The sequence below is a fragment of the Formica exsecta genome, unplaced genomic scaffold (genome assembly GCF_003651465.1).
Source record: "Formica exsecta isolate Colony F162 unplaced genomic scaffold, ASM365146v1 scaffold283, whole genome shotgun sequence".
Lineage (NCBI taxonomy): Eukaryota > Metazoa > Arthropoda > Insecta > Hymenoptera > Formicidae > Formica > Formica exsecta.
Genome location: NW_021850093.1, coordinates 38521 through 62065, shown reverse-complemented (window position 1 = coordinate 62065; position 23545 = coordinate 38521). Strand labels below are relative to the sequence as shown.

The window sequence follows — 23545 nt, the reverse complement described above, 5'->3', positions numbered from 1 at the left end:
AGTAACTAGCTTTATTTTCTCATAGTTTAAGGTTCACTAAAGATTACTAACGGTCAGCAAAATTTTTCTTACTCTTAGATTTTTTGTAAGAAAACAAATCCAAAAAAGTTTCCGGTTTTACCCTACTTTCCCCTATATTGTAGAAATTATACATAGGCATGTCAACGTGCTTTTTGCCATGCAAGTTTCATAAATTTACTATTTTGGTAAAAAGATATAATATTTAAGCTAAGAATCAAATTATAATTAATCAAATTAATCTAAATATTTAACTTATCTTCCGATTGGAAGATTTGAATTGCTCAACTTCATGACGTATAGTTGCTGGCAAGAGATACTATCTTACATGTAATAATAGCAGTACAACGTCTTGTATTATGTCCAAACTTTTTAATGATAGCAAGTTCATTTTCGTCTTTCAATTCATTACAGATATACTGTAGTTGCTCCAATAAATTTCTCATCTACTATCACAAAAATAAATAACACTGTTTTGAAAAAGTTGGAAAAGATTGTAATATACAGGGTGATCTTGAAATAGTTGCTCAAAATCAGGAATTGGATTGGGCTCGTCCTAAGGATGAAAAAAGTTCTCATAAACGTTAGTCCAAAAACGCATTCTTCAGGAGTTACGACTCATTTATAATTATCAATTTCGAAGAATAAATACTTTCAAAGTTTTGATCGTACTTACTATGATTTGTGCTTTTTAATTAATGTGTTCGATAAGTAGCCTAATCGAGTGTATTATATTGTTTATGTAACTTCAATCAATAATATAGAGGAATTACGAGATCGCATTATCAACAGCTGCGAAATTATAAGATATACGCCAGGAACCTTTGAGCGTGTTAGACGGATGGAAGCGTGTGTTTTAGTTAACGGTGGACATTTTCAACAACTGCTGCAAATAAAAATAAAGTTTTTTCCTTTCATGGCCTTCCATTTTTCTGAATCAAATATTAATAATTAAATGAGTCGTAACTCATCCTGAAGGATCCGTTTTTGGACTAACGTTTATGGGAACTGTTTTTATCCTTATGACAAGCCCAATCCAATCCCTGATTTCGACCAACTATTTCAGGACCACCCTGTATAAAAATTTATTTTTGTTTGGAATATTAATTTAAACAAGTTGGTAAACAATTAACTTACATTATGAGTATTAATCCAGAACATGTTGTAGTTAATTACGTAGAAACTAAAGAATATTGCGGTAGAGCAAATTTTGATGATAAAGTCAGCAGTACATTTTGTTGTTATCAACGCTGTGAACTTCAATGATCCAATTTATTGAAAATATTGCATAAAGAAATCATTATTCTTTATGCAGATCAAAATAATAATTTGCTCTGTCATATATGCAATAATATACAGGGTGGACCAGTAACTCTTGCCACCTCGAATATCTTCGAGTCTAGAACAGTTACGAAAAATTTTTTCTTACAAAAGTTTTATATTTTTGATAAGCGTGAGCTTTTATTAATATTAAAATTAATATTTTATTAATATTAATTTAACCATTTTTTAATAAATTTTTTATGTTTAATATTAATCGACAGTCTTGTAATTTACCTTCCTAACGTTTTTTGAGCTCCTCTATCGAATTACGCAAAAAAAATAGTCGTCCCATTTGAAAAAGTGGAGTTAACCTTGAGATCTCCGAAGCACCCCCACCCCGACGAACTGTGTTACCATCACTCGATGGCCCCTTTGAAACTATAAAACTTTTATAGGAAAAAATTTTTCGTAACTGTTCTAGACTCGAAGATATTCGAGGTGGCAAGAGTTACTGGTCCACCCTGTATAACAACATAATGAAACTATAATAATTATGTGTTGCAGTTGAAATAGATTTTATTATCAATAATTAAGTATAATTTGATCATGTTTTATAAATGCATGAAAGTAAACGGTTGCTATAATTAGTAATGATGTTTGTAATGCATATTCCATAATAACATAAATAAAAAGATGGACATACCTGAAATACAACAAAGCTTGTCAGAATACCAAAACACAAAGTTGTCTGAAGTTGACTAAATTTTGATTTTCGATATGGCCATAAACCGATTGCAAGTAGAAGAATCCGATTAAGATTAAAATGTTGAGTCTCAACGCAGATCATTACTGTACGAGCATAAAAACTGGACTGCGGAAAAATTAATAAAGATTCGCCTCTGTACCCTTTTTTTTCAAATTAAGTGTTCTTGAACTTTAACCGTTTTTTTAGTATAAATTCTGTCATAAATTATCTAATTCTGGATAAATACAAAATTGTGCGAAATATTGTGGAAACAAAGCACTTGTAATTTACCATTCACACAGAGAAACACACATTCAAGTACCTTATCGATCGAAGTCGGCGCAAGCGCAATCGCTCTTTTCTTAGATATTGCCGTTTCAAGAGCCTCATTCTTGTGCGTGCGCTCGTGAAAGGAGTTTGTTTTTCTAGAGAAACAAAGTCGATCCGCTTTAGGGCTATCGCACACAAATTGACATACATGCTATGTAAATCAATATGGCGATTTTATGTTCGATGTTCATTGGTCCAGACGGTCTTATGCTATGCATATGCAGCTATGTCAATTTGTGTGCGATAGTCCTTACATGTGCTGACAAATTAGTCATTACTTTTCCAAGGTACGTCTCACATGACATATATATTTTATATAATTTTAAAATTTTATGTAATATATCATTTGCGCGTGCGTTTTGTTTCATAGAGTTTTAAACTGATTTGCATCTTTTTCAAGGTTTGTGTCTTTTTCAAGACACGTCCCACATGACATATATATTTCAAAATAGATATCCATTATCGGAAGATAAATAATTGTGAATTTGTGAATTTTTAATTATCTAAACAGTGCAACAGTCAAAGAACTAAATACTCTCATCAGAGTGTATAATTTATTTCATGCAAAATTTATTAAAGTCACAATACATTCTTTCAAACGTGGAAAATATTTTGTGAGCGATTTCTATTAATGTATCTTCGTATCATTGCTGAGTAGAATACATAAAGGTAAAATAAGACATCGATGCTTTTGTTAACTATAATGATAAATAACGTTTTTAATATTTATTACATTATATGGAATATGTTAAGCTATAAATATAGCAATTTATGTTATGCGATATTCTTACCGTGGCGAAACACTGTAACGATATTACAAATAATCCGGCGACGTTCAAGTGGAAAGTCTTACTGCCTTTTTGCAAAATAAAGAGTATCATTTTCTGTGCATGTAATGGTGCCATATACCATCGAACATTGTATCTATAAAATAATATGATAAATAATGATAAATTACTAATGAAGAAAATATGTATTTTATACTAATATACATATATGGAATTGATATATGAACAACACATAAAATTGTTTCTTACGCGGTAAAGTATACATAATTACTGTAATTTGTAACCTCTTGTCCGGCATAATTAGTTAGAAACAAATATAAGAGGATAATAAATACAATTAACACGTGTAATAAAACTGCTTCGTTATTCCTAAGCGATATATTCCGAAAAATCTAAAATCATGGTTGTGATTATCATATTTCCTATGTAGATTCGATTCCGATAATTTTGGCGCCACACTTTGACTGTAATTTTTGAAGGCATTTTTCATGCGGAATATTTCACAAAACATAAAATTTAAATTTCAACAAGGGAAAACATTACATTACAACAAAAAACATTTTATTGGAACAGAAATCATAACAAACAACAATGTAAACAAAACATATTATACTTCTTTTATTATCTGTGTACATTTAATAAAGCGCACCTTATCACATTTATTTATTTATGCGTAGTAAATCGAACGCGTGGAGGAGTTCTGTCTCTTCCCATGCACTCCCACCACGAAAAAGTTAACCTAACTCAATCCATATCCAAAGGTGAATAATTATCTAAAATAAATATTCACCCTTTGAACATGGGTTGGGTTAGATTAATTTTCTTTCGGGGTAAAGGTGTAGGGGAAAGGGCAGAACCCCTCCCCCGCCCACGTGTACAATTTACTACACATAAATAAATAAATGATGTCTGAAAATAACATACATATAAAAATAAAAATAAATTTAAGAAAGGCTCCGAGTAATTAATAAAACTAAAATTAAGATATAGCAGGTCAATAAGAGTCGGCGCCGTATGTCAGGCGTAAATAAATTAAAGTGCAAATTAATTAAAGTACATACGATGGATGTTTATTAGTTTATAGTCAATTAAACAATTTAAATCAGAAACGAACGTTTTGGTCCTTTTTTTGGGCCTTCATCAGCGCAACGGAAAATTCTAATAAATACAATGTCAAATCAGTCAGATATAAAATTAAGCCGCGGTCAAACATCTAAATAATTCTACACAGGATATGTCCCTCCATGATTGGCAAACCACAGAGGCGTGAGATATCCATCCGTAATCCCCCTCAATAGCACCAATAAAATATTGTTAAATGTGTAAAAATCTGCAAATTCAGAAGCATGGAGAAACAAAATCCCGACAGAAACAATAAAACACTAAAAAGGAGAACCGCGAAGACTTATACGTATATGACATTTTTTTATGCACTCACTTAGAACTCAATGAGAAAATCAGTTATTGGATAAAAACAGACAATTATAATAAAACTAAAAAATAGGTTGAAACCGCACAAATAACATTAAATTAAAATGTATACAAAGTTGTGGCGCAAGAGACTAACGGTGCTCACAACGTTTTACCTTACAATGATTAATCTCGAATTCAATAACAAAAATATTTAAATAAAAGTATATGTCCGAAGCGGTATATACAAACATCAATATTGAGATCAACTTTTAGCAAGTTTTTCAATCGCATTCACATAAGTTTCATGTAAGCATTCTGTATCCGTCTGCAAATTCAGGCTATTCCTTCGTCTTGTTATGTATAACATCTCAGAAATGAGGCGTTTATTAAAATATGACTCTTTATCCAAGATCTCAACCTCATTCCATCTAAACTCATGATTATAGGATAGTTTGTGTCCGCTTAATTTTATATTTTAGACTCTGCGTGACCGCCTTAAATTTTTAATAAATAACTCTATAACTTCTAAGCAAGATCCTTTAAAAGAAACTCGGGAAGAAAAAAAAATTTTCAAATATTTTACAATCTCGTTTGTTCCGTCCATATCCGAACAATTTAAAAATATTGTAAAAGACCTCGACGTCAGACCATCTTATTTCAGCTTTAATAAACTGCATCGGTTTATTAAAGTGCATAAAGATTGTTTACCGAAGTCATCTACTATTAACGTGATTTATAAAATCAACTGTAATGACTGTGATGTCTCCTACGTGGGCCAAATAGGTAGGAAATTAGAAACAAGGATTGCCAGCCATTCGGTAATAGATCACAAACTATCTTATAATTATGAGTTTAGATGAAATGAGATTGAGATCTTGGATAAAGAGTCATATTTTAATAAACGCCTCATTTCTGAGATGTTATACATAAAAAGACAAAGGAATAACCTGAATTTGCAGACGGATACAGAATGCTTACATGAAACTTATGTTACTGCAATTGAAAAACTTTCTAAAAGTTGATCTCAATATTGATGTTTGTATACATTGCTCCGGACATATACTTTTATTTAAATATTTTTGTTATTGAATTCGAGATTAATCATTGTAAGTTAAAACGTTGTGAGCACCGTTAGTCTCTTGCGCTACAGCTTTGTATTCATTTTAATTTAATGTTATTTGTGCGGTTTCGACCTATTTTTTAGTTTTATTATAATTGTCTGTTTTTATCAGATAACTGATTTTCTCATTGAGTTCTAAGTGAGTGCGTGCATAAAAAAATGTCATATACGTGTAAGTCTTCGCGGTTCTCCTTTTTATTGTTTCTGTCGGGATTTTGTTTCTCCATGCTTCTGAATTTCCAGATTTTTACACATCTAACAACATTTTATTGGTGCTCATGAAGGGGATTACGGATGGATATTTTATCCGCCTTACGCCTCTGTGGTCTGCCAATCATGGAGGGACATATCCTGTGTAGAATTGTTTAGATGTTTGACCGCGGCTTAATTTTATATCTGACTGATTTAACATTGTATTTATTAGAATTTTCCGTTGCGCTAATAAAGATCCAAAAAATGGACCGAAACGTTCGTTTCTGCTTTAAATTGTTTAATTGACTATAAATTAATAAACATCCATCGTATGTACTTTAATTAATTTACTCCTGACATACGGCGCCGGCTCCTATTGCCATTCTATATCTTAATTTTAGTTTTATTACATACATATACTTCGTGAAAATTCTTTTGTTAATAACTTTTTAATAAACAGCGATGGAATCTTTTAAGTATTTTTTCTGTTTTTCCGGTTAAAAATCCCTTCGGAAATCATAGTCAAAATGTGGCGCCAAAGTTATCGGAATTGAATCCTTATGTATTTAACAATTACTCATGATAGTCATAATCATGCAATTAAAAATTATAAATATGAAGTCCGAAAGTTTGTATGTTAAGAGATATCTGATTCTTAAAATTTTCTGATTTTATAATTAGTACAATTTGGTATTGATATTATCAATTTAAAAAAAAATATTATTTGCTGATTATATTTATTTTTTTGTGAATTCTTTAAATTCGATTATTCGGATATCATAAGTATTTCGCTTAAAAATAAATTTCAAGAACATGAAAAAAGCACTTACTGCAAAAATATTCAGGCTCAAAGAAATTACACCAAACGTTAATATCAATAAAATAGAGCCTTCAAAACTAGATATCAATACGTCGGTGAACCTTCATAAAAAACAAGATATTATTACACACAAAGTGTTATATAATTGTTATCACATGCATACCAACTTCATAGCCTTGCGATGGATTTCGACGGCATAAAATATTTTTTTATTAATCATTATCTGATTTTTTAAGTTAATATTTTCGATCATTTTCGTCGACATTGCTTGCTCTATACGATAACTGTAATTAAGTCGTTTGCTGTAGTTCTCCCAAAATTGTATTGATAAATTTAAACACAACTAAAAATTTTGTTTGCAGCCATATATTTCATGTTCTTTTCTAAATTTATTATTTACCTTGCAATTTTAAACATTCCACATATGTGTATAATGCATCCTAAAATCATTGTTCCTGTCGCTGTCAATGTAGTCGCCCCAATACACATAACTGCATTTGTATGCAAGTAAATTAAATAGAAATATTTTTTTTGATCGACAAAGTATTCAGTCGTAATTTGTATTGCCTGACTCTGTATTTGAGACTCATTCATGTGCAAAATAGTACCAAGAATCTGTGGCCAAATAGGTAGTAAAATAGCAAAAAATGTACTGCATATGGCGAACACTAAAATCATTTAAATGAAACAATTGTAAACGTTGTTCTTTTTATTTTATGACATATTTTATTTATGCATAATTTTCTCTCTCCCTCTCTCTCTCCCTCTCCCTCTCCCTCCCTCCCTTTCTCTTCCTCTCACCCTTCCTTCCTCCCCCTCCCTCTCTCTTTCTCTTTCTCAAATTTCACTGTTCTTCAAACATCCTTCTGTCTTGATATTTTTGCAAAATGTTCACTATATGATATTTTGTATATTTTTATATGTATGATAATAACAAATAGTAAACATGTTGTATACAGGATATCCTAAAGTTTCATGTCCAAACTTCGGGAGCAAGTGAGGGATCAATAAACTACGAGAAAAAATCCTTTAGAGATTTGCTCGTTTTTGTTTTGTTTTGGAAAAAATCGCAAAAGAGCAAATAAAAGTTTTGGCAATTATTTACATTAACGGATACCTTGCCAATGATCTTGACCTTGACATATGTTGTCAAGGACATGACCCTGAGTAACTTTTTCTTATAACTTATAGTGTTTTGAAAAGCTCTCGTGATAAGCTACAAGAATATGCAAAAATATATAGGGTGTTCTATTTAAGTTTTTTAAGTTAATATTTTCGATCATTTTCGTCGACATTGCTTGCTCTATACGATAACTGTAATTAAGTCGTTTGCTGTAGTTCTCCCAAAATTGTATTGATAAATTTAAACACAACTAAAAATTTTGTTTGCAGCCATATATTTCATGTTCTTTTCTAAATTTATTATTTACCTTGCAATTTTAAACATTCCACATATGTGTATAATGCATCCTAAAATCATTGTTCCTGTCGCTGTCAATGTAGTCGCCCCAATACACATAACTGCATTTGTATGCAAGTAAATTAAATAGAAATATTTTTTTTGATCGACAAAGTATTCAGTCGTAATTTGTATTGCCTGACTCTGTATTTGAGACTCATTCATGTGCAAAATAGTACCAAGAATCTGTGGCCAAATAGGTAGTAAAATAGCAAAAAATGTACTGCATATGGCGAACACTAAAATCATTTAAATGAAACAATTGTAAACGTTGTTCTTTTTATTTTATGACATATTTTATTTATGCATAATTTTCTCTCTCCCTCTCTCTCTCCCTCTCCCTCTCCCTCCCTCCCTTTCTCTTCCTCTCACCCTTCCTTCCTCCCCCTCCCTCTCTCTTTCTCTTTCTCAAATTTCACTGTTCTTCAAACATCCTTCTGTCTTGATATTTTTGCAAAATGTTCACTATATGATATTTTGTATATTTTTATATGTATGATAATAACAAATAGTAAACATGTTGTATACAGGATATCCTAAAGTTTCATGTCCAAACTTCGGGAGCAAGTGAGGGATCAATAAACTACGAGAAAAAATCCTTTAGAGATTTGCTCGTTTTTGTTTTGTTTTGGAAAAAATCGCAAAAGAGCAAATAAAAGTTTTGGCAATTATTTACATTAACGGATACCTTGCCAATGATCTTGACCTTGACATATGTTGTCAAGGACATGACCCTGAGTAACTTTTTCTTATAACTTATAGTGTTTTGAAAAGCTCTCGTGATAAGCTACAAGAATATGCAAAAATATATAGGGTGTTCTATTTAAGAAATTGAAGGTGACCTTCACGTGACCTTCAAGCAACTATTCAAGGTCAAATTAATGACACCACCTTATGTCCCTCTTGAAACCATACAACTTTTGTCTGAAACATTTTTTTCTAAAATGCATTGTTTACGAGATATTTGATTGTTTCCAGACTTTTCTAACACCCTGTATGTAGGCATGTCAACATGCTTTTCACCATGCAAGTTTTATAATTTTATTATTTTGATAGAAGGGTATAATATTTAAGATAAGAGTCAAAATTTACTTCATTAGACTAATCTAAATATTTAACTTTTTTCACCATTGGAATCTGCTCAATTTTATGACATATAATAGCTGGCAAGAGATACTGTCTTACATGTAATAATAGTAGTACAACGTCTTGTATTATGTCCATACTTCTTAATGATAGCAAGTTCATTTTCGTCTTTTATTTCATTACAGATATATTGTAATTGTTCCAACAAATTTCTCACCTACCATCACAAAAATATTTAACGTTGTTTTGGAAAAATTGGAAAAGATTTTCATGTATAAAAATTTAATTATTAAAAGTTATTATCAAAATAATTTATTTGTACAAGTCGGGAAACAATTGACTTACATGATGAGTGTTAATCCAGAACATGTTGTATATAATTACGTAGAAATTAAAGACTATTGCAGTAGAGAAAACTTTGATGATAAAGTCAACAGTGCATTTTGTGGTTATAAGAGCTGTAAGCTTGAACCAATCAATTTATTGAAAATGTTGCATAAGGAAAACATCATTCTACATTTTACTAAGAAATTAAAACAATAATCAGTTTTAGTATATAATAATATATAGTAACGTAATGAAATATTAATTATTATATATAGAAATGTATTTTATTATTAACAATTAAATACAATTTGATCATATTTAAAAATTGCATAAATATAAACGTTTACTATAAGTAATAATGTGTGTAATGTGTATTCTATAATAATACGAATAAAAATATGGACGTACCTGGAATATAACAAAGCTTGTCAAAATGCCAAAACACAAAATTGTCTGAAATCCAACAAATTTTGATTTTTGATATGGCCATAAGCCGATTGCTAGTAGGAGAGTCCGATTGAGATTAAAATGTTGAGTCTCAATGCAAATCATTACTGTGCGAGCATAGAAACTGGACTGCGGAGAAATTAATAAAGATTCGCTTCTATCCCCTCTTTTTTCTTCTTCGAATTAAATATTCTTGAACTCTTACCGCTTCTTTAGAATAAGTGCTGTCATAAATTATCTAATTAACAATAAATACCAAACTGTACAAAATATTGTGGAAACAAAGCTCTTGTACTTTAACAATTTTGTGAGAAGAGGCGATTAGGCGATCAATTTCACATGGATGGAAATTTAGGAAATTAGTATTTTACTCAGAGAAACACATTCTTCACGTACCTTTTCGATCGAAGTAGGCGCAAGCGCAATTGCTCCTTTTTCAAGTAACGCAGTTTCATGTGCTTCATTCTTGTACGTGCGCTCGTGGAAGGAGTTTGTCTTTCTAGAGGAACAGAGTCGATCCGTTTTACATGTGCTGATAAATTATAGTACAAATCTATCGCCGTCAATATATAAGGTACCGAACTCTGATTCAGAGCTTTCTACATTTTGAAACAAGCGAGATTGTATAATTGTTGCTCTTAATTAAAACACACATGCATGCTTTTATATTATTTTATATTATATCTTATTTATTGCATATTAGATCTCTTGTAATCACTTACTTACTGTTTTATATGAAGCAAAAGTTGATATTATATTTGTTCAAAAATATACACGTTAATTCCGTATACATTTATAAAATTAACTTTAAAATATTATACTATAATATATCATTTGTGCGCGCGTTTTGTTCACACTTTTTCAAGACTTATTCCACTTCCACATGATATATACAGGGTGCCAATTTGTAAACTATCAGCCGGTATATTTGGGGAACTAGTAAAGATATCAAAACATGATTTTGTGAGAATATAGGATAGCAAAGGGAACATCGAAACGCAGTATAACTGTCAAGGATTGAGTCATTCCCTACGCGCTCCTACCCCCAACTTTATAATTTCAAATGGCACTACCCCCTTTGTGATACCTCAAATTAAAGGTCTCAACAAGTATCTCTCACCTGCACAAAAAAAATTTAAATTGATGGATCTGTTTGAATAATACGGTTTGATTGAAAAAGTTTTTATTTTTTAGGGTTTTAAATGAGAAACGTTTTATTAAATTTTTGTTTGTTCTCATAAAGTATTGTAATTGTAGTAAAGGAGTGGAAACAATTTTTATGGAAAGATTAAAGGTTGTCCATTAATTTTTATAACTAACAAGAATAAAAATCCATTTATTACAAATTTTTATTTAATTGAATGTTTGAAATGGTGTCCATTATTTTATAAACAATAATAAAGTCTGTTTTCAAATTCCGTCCTGACATTTTTTGTGACATTTGCCTGGGAATGGATCTGCATTTTCTGATTGTCGAAGTTGTTTAATCGCTGTAGGCTATAATTATTCCACAAAAGTTGTTCTTACTCCTTTACTATATAACTATATTACTATATAACTATATTACTATATAACTATAATACTATATAAAAACAAATAGAAATAAAGTAAAACGTGTCGCATTTATAGCTTTTAGTAATCACAACTTTTTCAATAAAACCGGTATCGTTCAAAAACAAAACGATCGATTTAAATTCTTCTTGTGCAGGTAAAAAGTACTCGTTGAGACTTTTAATTTAAAGTATCACAAAGTGGTAGTGCCATTTAAAATTTTTAAGTTGAGGTAAGGGGCACATAAGAGACGACTCACTCTTTGACAGTTATATTGCGATGTCTCTCTTGCTATGCTATATTCTCCCAAACCGTGTTTTAATATCATTACTAGTTTCCGAGATATCACGGCTGACAGTTTTAAAATTGACATCCTATATTTTATAATACAAAATAGATCCATTATTGAAAGATAAATAATTGTGAATTTGTGATTTATTAGTTATCTAAACAATGCAACAGTCAAAAAACTAAACGTTGTTCTCGGAGTGTATTATTTAATTTATGTGAAATTTATCAAACGTGGAAAATATTTTCCGGGCGATTTATGCTAGATAGTATATCTTCGCTATCATTGTTGGGTAGAATACATAAAGGTAAAGTAGGACATTGATGGAGTAGGACATTTTGTTAACTGTAATAATAAATAACGTTTCTAATATTGCACTATGGAACATGTAAGCTATAAAGTGGAGCCCCTCCGTAGGGAGGGCGTAACACACTGTGTCCATGCATACACTTTCCCATCCACATAACAATTGTGAGGTGAACCTCGCTTCGCGTTGTAAAGTATATGCGTGGACACAGTTCCGTCCCCCCTACGGGGGACTCCACTTCCGGATAACCTAACCCAAATCTATTTTCAGTTTTAAAAGTAATGTTGAAAACATGACTCAGAAATTCATGTAGTCGCAGTTGAAAACTGTTAACAAACTGCGAGAAATAGGTGAAACCGATTATTGACAAAATATCTATAACCATGTACTTATCCCGTAAATGTAAACAAATACTTTTTCCATGTCTACCCTATAATAAATACAACATACACAAACTTCACTTTTCCTAATATTACTTTATAATACCTGAGAAAAAGTATTAAAACTATGAAACTTCAATTTGTTATATTTCCTAAACCAATGCCGTCCCCCACTTATTTCTTGCGATGAGTTACTCAGAAGAACCTTTCCTACAACATATTTAAGTGGCAATAAAATCGAAGGTGTGTTATCTTGGGGTGATTACGATAATTACGGCCCCCTATTTGAAAGATCGTTTCTAAAGACATTTTTGACGAGGAACACGGGAAAAATAGTAAAAAAAATTTCCGATCAATAGTTTTCGAGATATATCACTTTAAAGTATTGGACATGATAATAAAGCTTTATAAAAATGGATACGGATACAGTAGTACATACGATTCTAAGCTACACATGGAAGATACTCGCGACAGTAATCTTCACAACATATGTCAAGCTCAAGATCATTGGGTCCGTTTTGTAAACGTTTTATTATCATGTCCAATACTTTAAAGTGATATATCTCGAAAACTATTGATCGGAAATTTTTTTTACTATTTTTCTCGTATTTCTCTTCAAAAATGCTTTCAGAAACGACCTTTCAAATAGAGGGCCGTAGTTATCGTAATCGTGCCGTTATCTTCTATATTCTATGGAGTTTTACCAAAACGATAAAGATTCACTTTTATCGTCTCTTTTTGCTTTTAAATTAAGTATGTATTCTTGAACATTTTCCGCTCTTTTAGAGTAAATTCGATCATAAATAATTTAATTCAAAGTAAGTACCAAATTCCACAAAATATTATGGAAATAAAACTTCAGTAATTTAACTATTCTGTGAGAAAAAGCGATTAAGCGATCGATTTCACGTAGAAGGAATTTAATAAATAATGTGTATTTTGCGCAATCACCTTTTTTCCAGTGGAATGGTTCCATAGATATATTATATATAGATAGAGCTTTATCTATCTTACAATCTGCCAACATAATAAGATACTTTCTTCCCTCGCGCATGTGCAATCGTGCTTTCCTCCGACGGGCGATAAAATAATTTATTGCTGACGAGAGAATAATCTCTTTTATTTTATGTAGAAGATACCGTGTTTCATAAAAATACAATACATTTAATTTCTCGCACTTGTTAATTCTTAAATTTCTTAAAATTTTAATGCAAATTCTAAGTCCTTACAAATGATGTGCGTCTGCCATAGATATATTATATTTAGATGGAGCTTTGTGTCATCTCTGCCTTAGAGTCGCGGGTGCCAAGATAAATAGCAGATTTTCCTCCCTTGCGCATACGCATTCGTACGTTTCTCTCAGCGGACACACATCGTTTGTAAGGGCTTGGAACTTCCATTAAAATTTTAAGAAATTTAAGAATTAACAAGTGCGAAAAATTAAATGTATTGTATTTTTATTAAATACGGTATTTTTTACATAAAATAAAAGAGGTTATTTTTTTGTCAGCAATAGATTATTTTCTCGGCCTCTATGGCAGACGCACATCATTTGTAAGGACTTAGAATTTGCATTAAAATTTTAAGAAATTTAAGAATTAACAAGTGCGAGAAATTAAATGTATTGTATTTTTATTAAATACGGTATTTTTTACATAAAATAAAAGAGGTTATTTTTTCGTCAGCAATAGATTATTTTCTCGGCCGTCAGGAGGAATGCGCGATTGCACATGCGCGAGGGAGGAAAGTATCTTATTATCTTGGCATCCAGTAAGATAGATAAAGCTCTATCTATATATGTATAATATATCTATGAGCTCTGTTACACGGCACCCTTAATCGGGTTTAATAACATCCGTAGTTGTGAAACTGACCAATCACAGCTATTCCTCTGAAGAATGGAATGACTGTGATTGGCCAGCCTTCAAACTACGGATGTTATTAAACCCGATTAGGGGTGACGTGTAAACGTAGTCAATGGCGTCCGCCAAAAGAAACGTACGAATGCGCATGCACAAAAGAGGAAAATTTGTTATTTATCTTAGCAGACGCGACTCTAAGGAAAAGATGACACAAAGCTCTATCCATATATAATATATTTATGTATGGTTCACATGCTTCATTCTTATGTTTACGCTCGTAGCGAACACTTGACTTTGGAGAGGTACGTCACGACGATCCGAGTCTCACGTGTATTGGCAATTAGCTACGAGAGAAACTATTTTCTCGAAAATATTATATAAGGTATCGATGATTGTATTTGTTTAAAAATGCAAATGATAATTCTGTATACATTTGAGGCCCCAACTGTATTATTAAATATCATTTGTCGTGTGTATGTGTATGTGTGCGTGCGTGAGCGTGCGTGCGTGCGTGCTTGCGTGCGTGCGTGCCTGCGTGCGCGCGTGTGTGTGTGTGTGTGTATGTGTGTGTTGCATGCTTTCTCGAGCATATTAACATATATTATATACGTTATTGATATTGACGTATTATATATGTATATACCCAGCTAACCATTTGCTTACGAATTGTTAATAATCGGCAAACAATTCCCTGTGGAACGAGGCTGCCAAATTCAGGACCTACTGTATCCTCGAGTGCGCCCCAATTGCAACCAAAAGTTGAAATCATATCCTGATGTCAAAATGGGTACAACACCAGAGCAGATCTGTCACTAGCAGTGCGACGACAGATTGACGCAACAAATCGAGAGCAGGTTTGTCAACCGCAGACCGACAACAAATTTGCGCCAAATGCCCAGCAGATCTACGGCAATTTTCGACGACAAAAATTAGATCAGTTACAGTATTAATATATAATAATACATATTAATGTGTTAAAACATATAGGTAAATTTAAATAATTTGATTTATAAAATTAAAGATTTTTTGGACAGGAATTGCCCGAATAAGTAAAAATCGAACAATTATTTGTTCGATTTTCCAAAAATCAGTTCAATATTTGAATTATCCTATATAGGCATCGTGTCAAAAATTGAATTGATAGAGATAGATATATTACAATATTATTAGTCACATTTTGCAGGCTTTATATACACTCATGACAAAAACTTGAATACGAGTATAGATATGAATAACACGCCGCATAGCGGTAAACGACTGAACTATACTATTTCAAATAATAGAATTTTGTAATACTTTGTCATATTCTGCTTGGTTTTCGCTGCCAATATGCTATTATATTGTGCACGCCAGATCTTGCTCAGTTCGTGCCAACAATCTGATGCCAGTCTGTCAGTCATGTCAGCAAGCTTTGCTCGGTTTCCACCGCCAATTTACTGTCGGGTTATGTCGGCAACCTTTGCTCAATTTTTGCCGTCAATCTGCCAGCTTAATCGGTGATAACAACTTTCGTACCCAATTCGTAGCCTTTTTGCTGACAATAATTTGTAGCAGGCCTTGCCAAAATCTGTTAGAACAGACTTGGCTAACTGGGTACTTAACATAATATACTTAATATAAAAATTAAATAGATGTCCATTTTCAAAAACAAAATGATTGTGAATTCTTGACTTTATTATTTCATAAACAGTGCAATAATCAGAAAACAAAATTAATAACATCTTAGTGATGTATTAATTCGTTTTTCAGCATTTGTCGGTATTATATATTTTACTTTTCCAAACGTGAAATGTAAATCATAAACGATTTGTATCTAATCAATCTCTATAGATATATATATATATATATATAGATAATGTATCATCGCATTACTGCTGCATAGAATACATTACGGTGAAGTAGGACATCGATGCTTTTGTTAGCTGCAAGAAAGTAAGTCTTCTATTACATTATTAATGTGAAGCAATTCTCTGTCTCTTTAAATCCGTATACTTTAATTCATAATTTTTACCGTGGCGAAACACTCTAAGGACACTACAATCACTCCACCGATATTGAGGTTGCAAGTTTTGCTGCCTTGTAGCAGTATAAAGAGTGTCAGTTTCTGTGCATATAATGGTGCATTATACCATCGATTATTGTACCTATGAAATAATCATCACTTCATAAATTACGAATAATTAATAATGAAAGAGATATTTTACTTTTCCAAACGTGAAATGTAAATCATAAACGATTTGTATCTAATCAATCTCTATATATATATATATATATAGATAATGTATCATCGCATTACTGCTGCATAGAATACATTACGGTGAAGTAGGACATCGATGCTTTTGTTAGCTGCAAGAAAGTAAGTCTTCTATTACATTATTAATGTGAAGCATTCTCTGTCTCTTTAAATCCGTATACTTTAATTCATAATTTTTACCGTGGCGAAACACTCCAAAGATGCCACAATCACTCCGCCGATATTGAGATTGTAAGTTCGGCTACCGTTTAACAATATAAAGAGTATCAGCTTCTGTGCCTGTAATGGGGCATTATACCACCGACTATTGTACCTATGAAATAATCATTACCTGATAAATATTGATTAATTAATAATAAAAGATATATGTAGAATATATTATATATATTATATGTGCACACACAATTGCATAAACAATGTATCTATATCTTACGTTATGGAATATACGTGATTGTTGTGATTTGTAATTTCTTGCCCGGCATAGTTAGCTACAAACATATATAAAAGGATGACAGATACAAATAACAGATGTAATAAAAATGCTTCCTTATTGTCAAGCGATATATTTTGAAAAATCTAAAACACATCATTATTGTAATTATCATTTTTCATATGTACAATTACTTAGTTTACATTGAATATAATAATAATAGAGAAAGAAAATAAGCGAAAAATACGAAGAAACGATTCACATGCTAAGATTTTTTTAAATTTATAATTTTATAATTAGCATTATTTGATATTTGTATAATTAATCATTTTTATTGCTTTTTCATTTGATTTTTGTCATTTATAAATTTTTTGAATTTTGCTTATTACGAAATAGTATACATGTATGTCTGTTGCTCAACACATTAAGTTTTAAGAATTTGAGAAAAAACTTACTCCATAAATATTCAGGCTTAAAGAAATTACACCAATTATTATTAATAAGAAGAAAGAGCCTTGAAAAGTAGACGATAAAAATTCACAAAACCTTTAAAAAAATAGAATGCGATTACAATGAAATCACTATATAATTGTTATCGCATGTATACCAACTTTATAGCCTTGCGATGGATATCGACAGCATCAATTATTTCTTTATAAATCATAGTCTGATTTTCCAGATTAATATTTTTGAGTACTTGAGAGGTCATTGCTTGTTCGATGCGATAACTATAAATAATTTTTTTTTCTTTATAAATATATAGGATACATACACAAACAAATAATATTCTTTCGTATTTTTGATACCTATTTTAGATAAAAAATTACGATTTTTGATATTTTTTATGGTACAGAGAAACTAATTAGTAATTATTTGTCTTTTTAAAATAATTATTTTTATAAATTGACTTTCCATTAAAGATAGGATAAATTTAAATTTTAACATTTTTTTTTATGCATACAGAGCAATCAAAGATCAATAAAATAGATTTTTGTTTTAAATTTTCTTTAAATCGAACAGCACTTGATATCACATTCATATCTTTAATTAATTGTTGTAATCGTGGCAAAAACTTTTTAAAGATTCGTGAAATTTTATTTTAAGTCCATTACACGCTCTCCATTTTAAAATGGCGTTAAAATTGTATTGGCTTGGAGTAAAAACAAAATCTCTTTTAGAACTTTTGAAATAAGTAGTGACTTAATGAAAAGCGCCATTTAAAAATTTTTAATTGGTGTTCTCTTATTTTTTCTCGAAAGATATTGTGACTTTTGCATAATCAAAAAAATTAGTTTTTTGTTACCATGGAAAATGTCGTATTTTTGTTTAAAATAGGAAAAAAGTACGAAGGAATATTATTTACTTTATGGGCACACTATATAATTTTTACAAAATTGATTATATTGATAGATCAAAAAAAATATAAAAATAAACAAAAGTTTGCACAGTCATATTTGCATAATTATTCCTAACATTATTTTTTCACCTCGCAATTTTAAACATTCCACATGCGCATATAATATATCCTACAAGCATCGTTCCCGTCCCTGTCAAGGTAGTGGCCCCAATACAAATAACTGCGTTTTTATGTAATAAAATTAAATAGAAATATTTTTCTTGATTGACAAAATACTCAGTCACGATTTGCACTCTTTGTCGTGGCTGAGATTCATTTATATGCAAATCAGTATCAAGAATGTGTGGCCAAATTGGCAGTAAAATGGCAATAAATGCACCGCACATAACGATCGCTAAGAACATTTAAAAAAAATAGTTACATAAACTGTTATTTGTTAATGTTCCAAAATATGTTGTTTATGCATGTTTCAAATAACGATATTTTTTAATAATTATATTCCTTGATGCTAATATCATTTGTTTTCTCTAATATTTTTGGGTAATACTGATTGTGTGTGAAATTTTGTATATTTTTAATACGATAATATAATCACAATCTTATTAATAATTAAACAGATATAGAAATATATGTATACAAATACCTTCTATAGTGCAATTTTTATAATTTTTTATTTTAGTAAAAATGTGATATTAATATATGTATAAGTTAAAAATCACAAATTGACTAATTAAATTAAAATGTTTAATTTATATCGCGATTGTAATCTGTTTAATTTTACGTGCAATAATGGCTAAGAACTAACGTCTTACATATGGTTGTAAAATATTTCGCGTTATTTCCATACTTTTCAATAATAGCAATTTCATTTTTGTCTTTTAATTGGTTACAAATATCTTGAAGTTGCTCCAATAAATATTTTACCTATAATAATAATTATGATAAAAATATTCAATATTATTTTTAATTCAAAAATTTGAATTATCGCGTTTAAAAAATTTATTTATAGAAAAGATTTATTCGAACAAATACAATGAGTAGACTCAACTTACATTATGAGCATTTACTTTTTATAATTTTTATTTTAATAGAAATATGGTTAATATATGTAGGTTAAGAATCACAAAATGATTAATCGGATTAATTGAAATGTTTAATTTGTATCGCGATTGTAATCTGTCTAATTTCAAGTGTAATCATTGCTATGAAATAACGTCTTACATATAGTTGTAAAATATTTCGCGTTATTTCCATACTTTTCAATAATAGCAATTTCATTTTTGTCTTTTAATTGGTTACAAATATCTTGAAGTTGCTCCAATAAATATTTTACCTATAATAATAATTATGATAAAAATATTCAATATTATTTTTAATTCAAAAATTTGAATTATCGCGTTTAAAAAATTTATTTATAGAAAAGATTTATTCGAACAAATACAATGAGTAGACTCAACTTACATTATGAGCATTTACCCAAAAAGAATTGTATTTAATCACATAAATACTAAAAAACATTGCGGTAGAAAAAACTTTGATGATAAACTCAGGTGTGCACTCTGTAGTTATAAGTGCTGTGAGCTACAATCAATTAGTGTATTGAAGAACTTGCATTTAAAAAGACACGGTTTTTTTTATTATATTTAACAAATAATACTTGGTTTATAAAAAAAAAGTATATAACAATTTAATAAAATATCTATAATTATCGGTGATATATTACATTGTATTATCAATATTAAAATCTGATTATATTTAAAAGTTGCGTAAAAGAGCGATTGTTACGACTGATCATATGTTTAGTGCATATTGTATAATAATATTGTTAAAAATATGGACGCACCTGAAATATAATAAAGCTTATCAAAATGCTAAAGAATAAGATTATCTGAATCCGAATGAGTTTTGTTCGCTGATAGGGCCATAAGCCAACTGCAAGTAAAATATTTCTATTGAGATTAAAATATTGAGTCTCGATGCAAATCATTATTGTGCGTAGCAACAAGAAACGTGTTGGACTGCGAAGAAATTGGTAAAAATTCGCGTCTATCCTCTTTCTTTTCTTTTTTAAATTAAGTATGTATTCTTGAACATTTTCCGTTCTATTAGAGTAAATTCTATTATAAGATATTTATTTCGGAGTAAATACTAAATTGCACAAATTATTATAAAAACAGAACTTTTGAATTTAACAATTTTATGAGAAGAGGCTATTAAGCGATCAATTTTACATGGGAAGAAATTTAATAAATGTGTATTTGACACATACAGATACACACATTGTTAGATATTCGAAGCGCGATCGAAGTCGGCGCAAGCGCAATCGCCTCTATTTCCAGAGACATGGTTCACATGCTTCATTCTTGTGTTTACAGTCGTAGCGAACACTTGACTTTGAAGAGGTACGTCACGACGATCCGAGTCTCACATGTATTGGCAATTGGCTACGAGAGAAACTATATTCTCGAAAGTATTATATAAGGCTATAAGGTATCGTGGACTATATTTGTTTAAGTATGCAAATGCTAATTCCGTGTATATTTGAGGCCAACTCCATATTATTAAATATCATTCGTTGTGTGTATGTATGTGTATGTATGTTATATGCTTTCTCGAGAGATATATGACGTATTGTATATGTATATACTTAAAATAATATATTTAATATAATAGTTAAATTGATATCTATTTACGGAAACGAAATGATATTGAACTCTTGTCTTTATTATTTCATAAACAGTGCAACAATAAAAAAACAAAATAAATTTCATTATAGTAATATATTAATTCGTTTTTCAACATTTGTCGATATTATATATTTTACTCTTCCAAACGCAAAAAGTAAATCATAAACGGTTTATATGTTTAGGTAATGTATCTGCGCATTACTCCTCCATAGAATACATAACGGTGAAGTAGGACATTGATGCTTTTATTAGCTGCAAAAAGATAAGCCTTCTATATACATTATTAATGTGAAGCATTCTCTCTCTCTAAATCCGTACTATAATTTATAATTTTTACCGTGGCGAAACGCTCCAAGGATACCACGATCATTCCGCCGATATTGAGATTGTAAGTTTTGTTACTTTCTAACAATATGAAGAATTTCAGTTTTTGTGCTTCTAATGATGCATTATATAACCGACTATTGTACTTATGAAATAATCATTACCTGAAAAATAATAAATAATTAATAATGAAGGAGATATATAGTGTGTATATCTATATCTTAGATATCTATATCTTCTTGCCCGACATAATTAACTACAAACATACATAAAAGGATGATAGATGCAAATAACAGATGTTATAAAAATGCTTTATTATCTCCAAGCAATGTATTTCGATAAATTTCAAACATCATTATTGTAGTTTTATCATTTTTTACATGTATAATTAGTTTACATAGAATACAATAATGTTTAAAAAATAATAAGTGAAAAATACGAAGAAGCAATTCACATTTTGAAGTAATTTTTAAAATTTAAAATTTTATAGTTAGCATTATTTGATATTTGTATTATTAATTATTTTTATCTCTTTCTGATTGGATATTAGTCATCTACGAATTCTTAAAATTTTGATTATTACGAAATGGTATATATGTCCATTGCTCAACACATTAAGTTTTAAAGACTCGAGAAAGAACTTATTCCATGAATATTCAGGCTTAAGAAAATTACAAAAATTATTACTAATAAGTAGGGTTGGATAAGTTAATTTTTTTTTAAGTTAATAAGTTTAAAGTTGATGGCCCAAAAATTATCTAAGTTTACTTTAAAAATTTCTTAAACAAAAATTAACTCAGTTAAAGTTAATTTAAAAAATTATTAGCTTATTAAAAAGTTAAATGTTAATTATACTAAACTATATGTTTTTTACATAATTAATCTTTTAATTGTACATTTTAAATTGAACGTTTGAAATTTAGGTAATATAATATAAAGGTGTAGTCTTTTATAAGAGAGATTATGTATTTTTCCTTATATAATAATTAATAATACACATTATTTAAATATGATTTAAAAATATTTATTAAATTTTAATAAAAGTGTCATCTCAAAATGGGGATTTTGACACGACAAGCTCAGGGCAGATAGTGGGAAACGCACCTAAGAAATGGCGCGTGAGCTTGAATATCCGGGATAGTGCGGAGTTTGTTTCTGGCAGCAAATTAGATTTTTTTAATAGCGGTTTTAAAAATAAGTGAAATAAAAATACAAACACACCAAAAAACAAACAAAATACAAACGCAATGTACGAAAATTTTACTGTGGTAATGCTGAAGAACGAGCTCCAGAAAAGAGGTGCTTTTTTAAAAAGAAAAGAAGCACGTACGCTCGGCTCGAAGTTTTTCCTTTTAATGGCTTGAATCCACTTTTTGCGAAGCTGCAGATCTTTGGTAAAATCGATGTTCCTCTCTTTTTGTGCATCCGAACGCAAAATACATAGGCATAATTACTAATTTGTGTACAAACGAACGCGACCGTGTATGTAAATATGAATATTAAATTAAATAATTTACAAAAAACTTTGATAATGATAATTAATACAAAGAATAACAGGCAATAAGAGTCAGTGCGATATAAAAAACACCAAAAAAATATTAAAATATTAACTAAAGAAAGCGAACGTTTCGGTCCTTTTTTAGACCTTCATTACTAAACGGTAAGTTACATATAAACCGGAATCATAAAAAATAGTTCGGAGGCACGCGAATAAAATGTCGGTGTTGAGATATGTCATCGTAGTCAAATTCAAATGCAATCAAAAGTCATTATCCAATTGTAGAGGAACGCGCCCGAATATGGGTAAATATATTATACAGGGTGTCCTAGACCACCCGTACACCCCTTTACTTTTAAAAACTAAGCATTTTAGAGAAAAACGTTTTGAACAAAAATTGTATCGTCTTGAGGGAAACATAAGATGGTGTCATTGGTTTGACCTTGGATGGCATCGTTAAGGTCCAGTCAAGGACACCTTTAATTTCTTAAATGGAATCCCCTATTCCTTATTGCATATTTTTGTAGCTTATCTCGAGAGCTTTCCAAAACACTAAAATAAAGTATTTTTTTATTAAGTACTTTTTGAGTTATTTTAT

General features: G+C 30.2%; 3 protein-coding genes across 3 annotated transcripts in view; all 3 read right to left on the bottom strand.

Moving 5' to 3' along the window:
• The window catches only part of LOC115237265, a 12564-nt gene extending 10436 nt beyond the window's left edge, over positions 1-2128 (bottom strand). Inside the window, exons 1-3 of the mRNA XM_029810207.1 lie at positions 1985-2128; positions 1156-1275; positions 347-464 (exon numbers count right to left, since the gene is read on the bottom strand). Of these exons, the coding sequence (XP_029666067.1) occupies positions 347-464; positions 1156-1275; positions 1985-2128 (382 nt within the window). The remainder of the gene's footprint in view (positions 1-346; positions 465-1155; positions 1276-1984) is intronic.
• Positions 2129-2603: 475 nt separating this feature from the next.
• LOC115237263 (odorant receptor 4-like) lies at positions 2604-10113 on the bottom strand. The gene is made up of 9 exons (XM_029810206.1): positions 9970-10113; positions 9580-9699; positions 9334-9451; positions 8120-8387; positions 6857-6973; positions 6700-6790; positions 3394-3536; positions 3148-3280; positions 2604-3054 (listed from the first exon to the last, which is right to left on the bottom strand). The coding sequence occupies exons 1-9, from the start codon at positions 10111-10113 to the stop codon at positions 3001-3003; spliced, it is 1188 nt and encodes a 395-aa protein (XP_029666066.1). The 3' UTR covers positions 2604-3000.
• A 6576-nt stretch (positions 10114-16689) lies between these two features.
• Positions 16690-23545, bottom strand: part of LOC115237268 (odorant receptor 49b-like) — a 15220-nt gene continuing 8364 nt past the window's right edge. Inside the window, exons 2-9 of the mRNA XM_029810211.1 lie at positions 19900-20019; positions 19660-19771; positions 18568-18832; positions 17693-17809; positions 17537-17627; positions 17085-17227; positions 16832-16964; positions 16690-16743 (exon numbers count right to left, since the gene is read on the bottom strand). Coding sequence (XP_029666071.1) covers positions 16690-16743; positions 16832-16964; positions 17085-17227; positions 17537-17627; positions 17693-17809; positions 18568-18832; positions 19660-19771; positions 19900-20019 — 1035 coding nt within the window. The remainder of the gene's footprint in view (positions 16744-16831; positions 16965-17084; positions 17228-17536; positions 17628-17692; positions 17810-18567; positions 18833-19659; positions 19772-19899; positions 20020-23545) is intronic.

Excerpts from the sequence above, each read along its gene's own strand:
- LOC115237263 (XM_029810206.1), bottom strand. The coding sequence starts at position 10,113 with ATGATTTGCATTGAGACTCAACATTTTAATCTCAATCGGACTCTCCTA. Across the intron at positions 9,700-9,969 it reads CAAGCTTTGTTATATTCCAG|CTTACAGCTCTTATAACCAC; the intron begins GTACGTCCATAT and ends GATTGGTTCAAG. Across the intron at positions 9,452-9,579 it reads TCTGGATTAACACTCATCAT|GTGAGAAATTTGTTGGAACA; the intron begins GTAAGTCAATTG and ends TTGTGATGGTAG.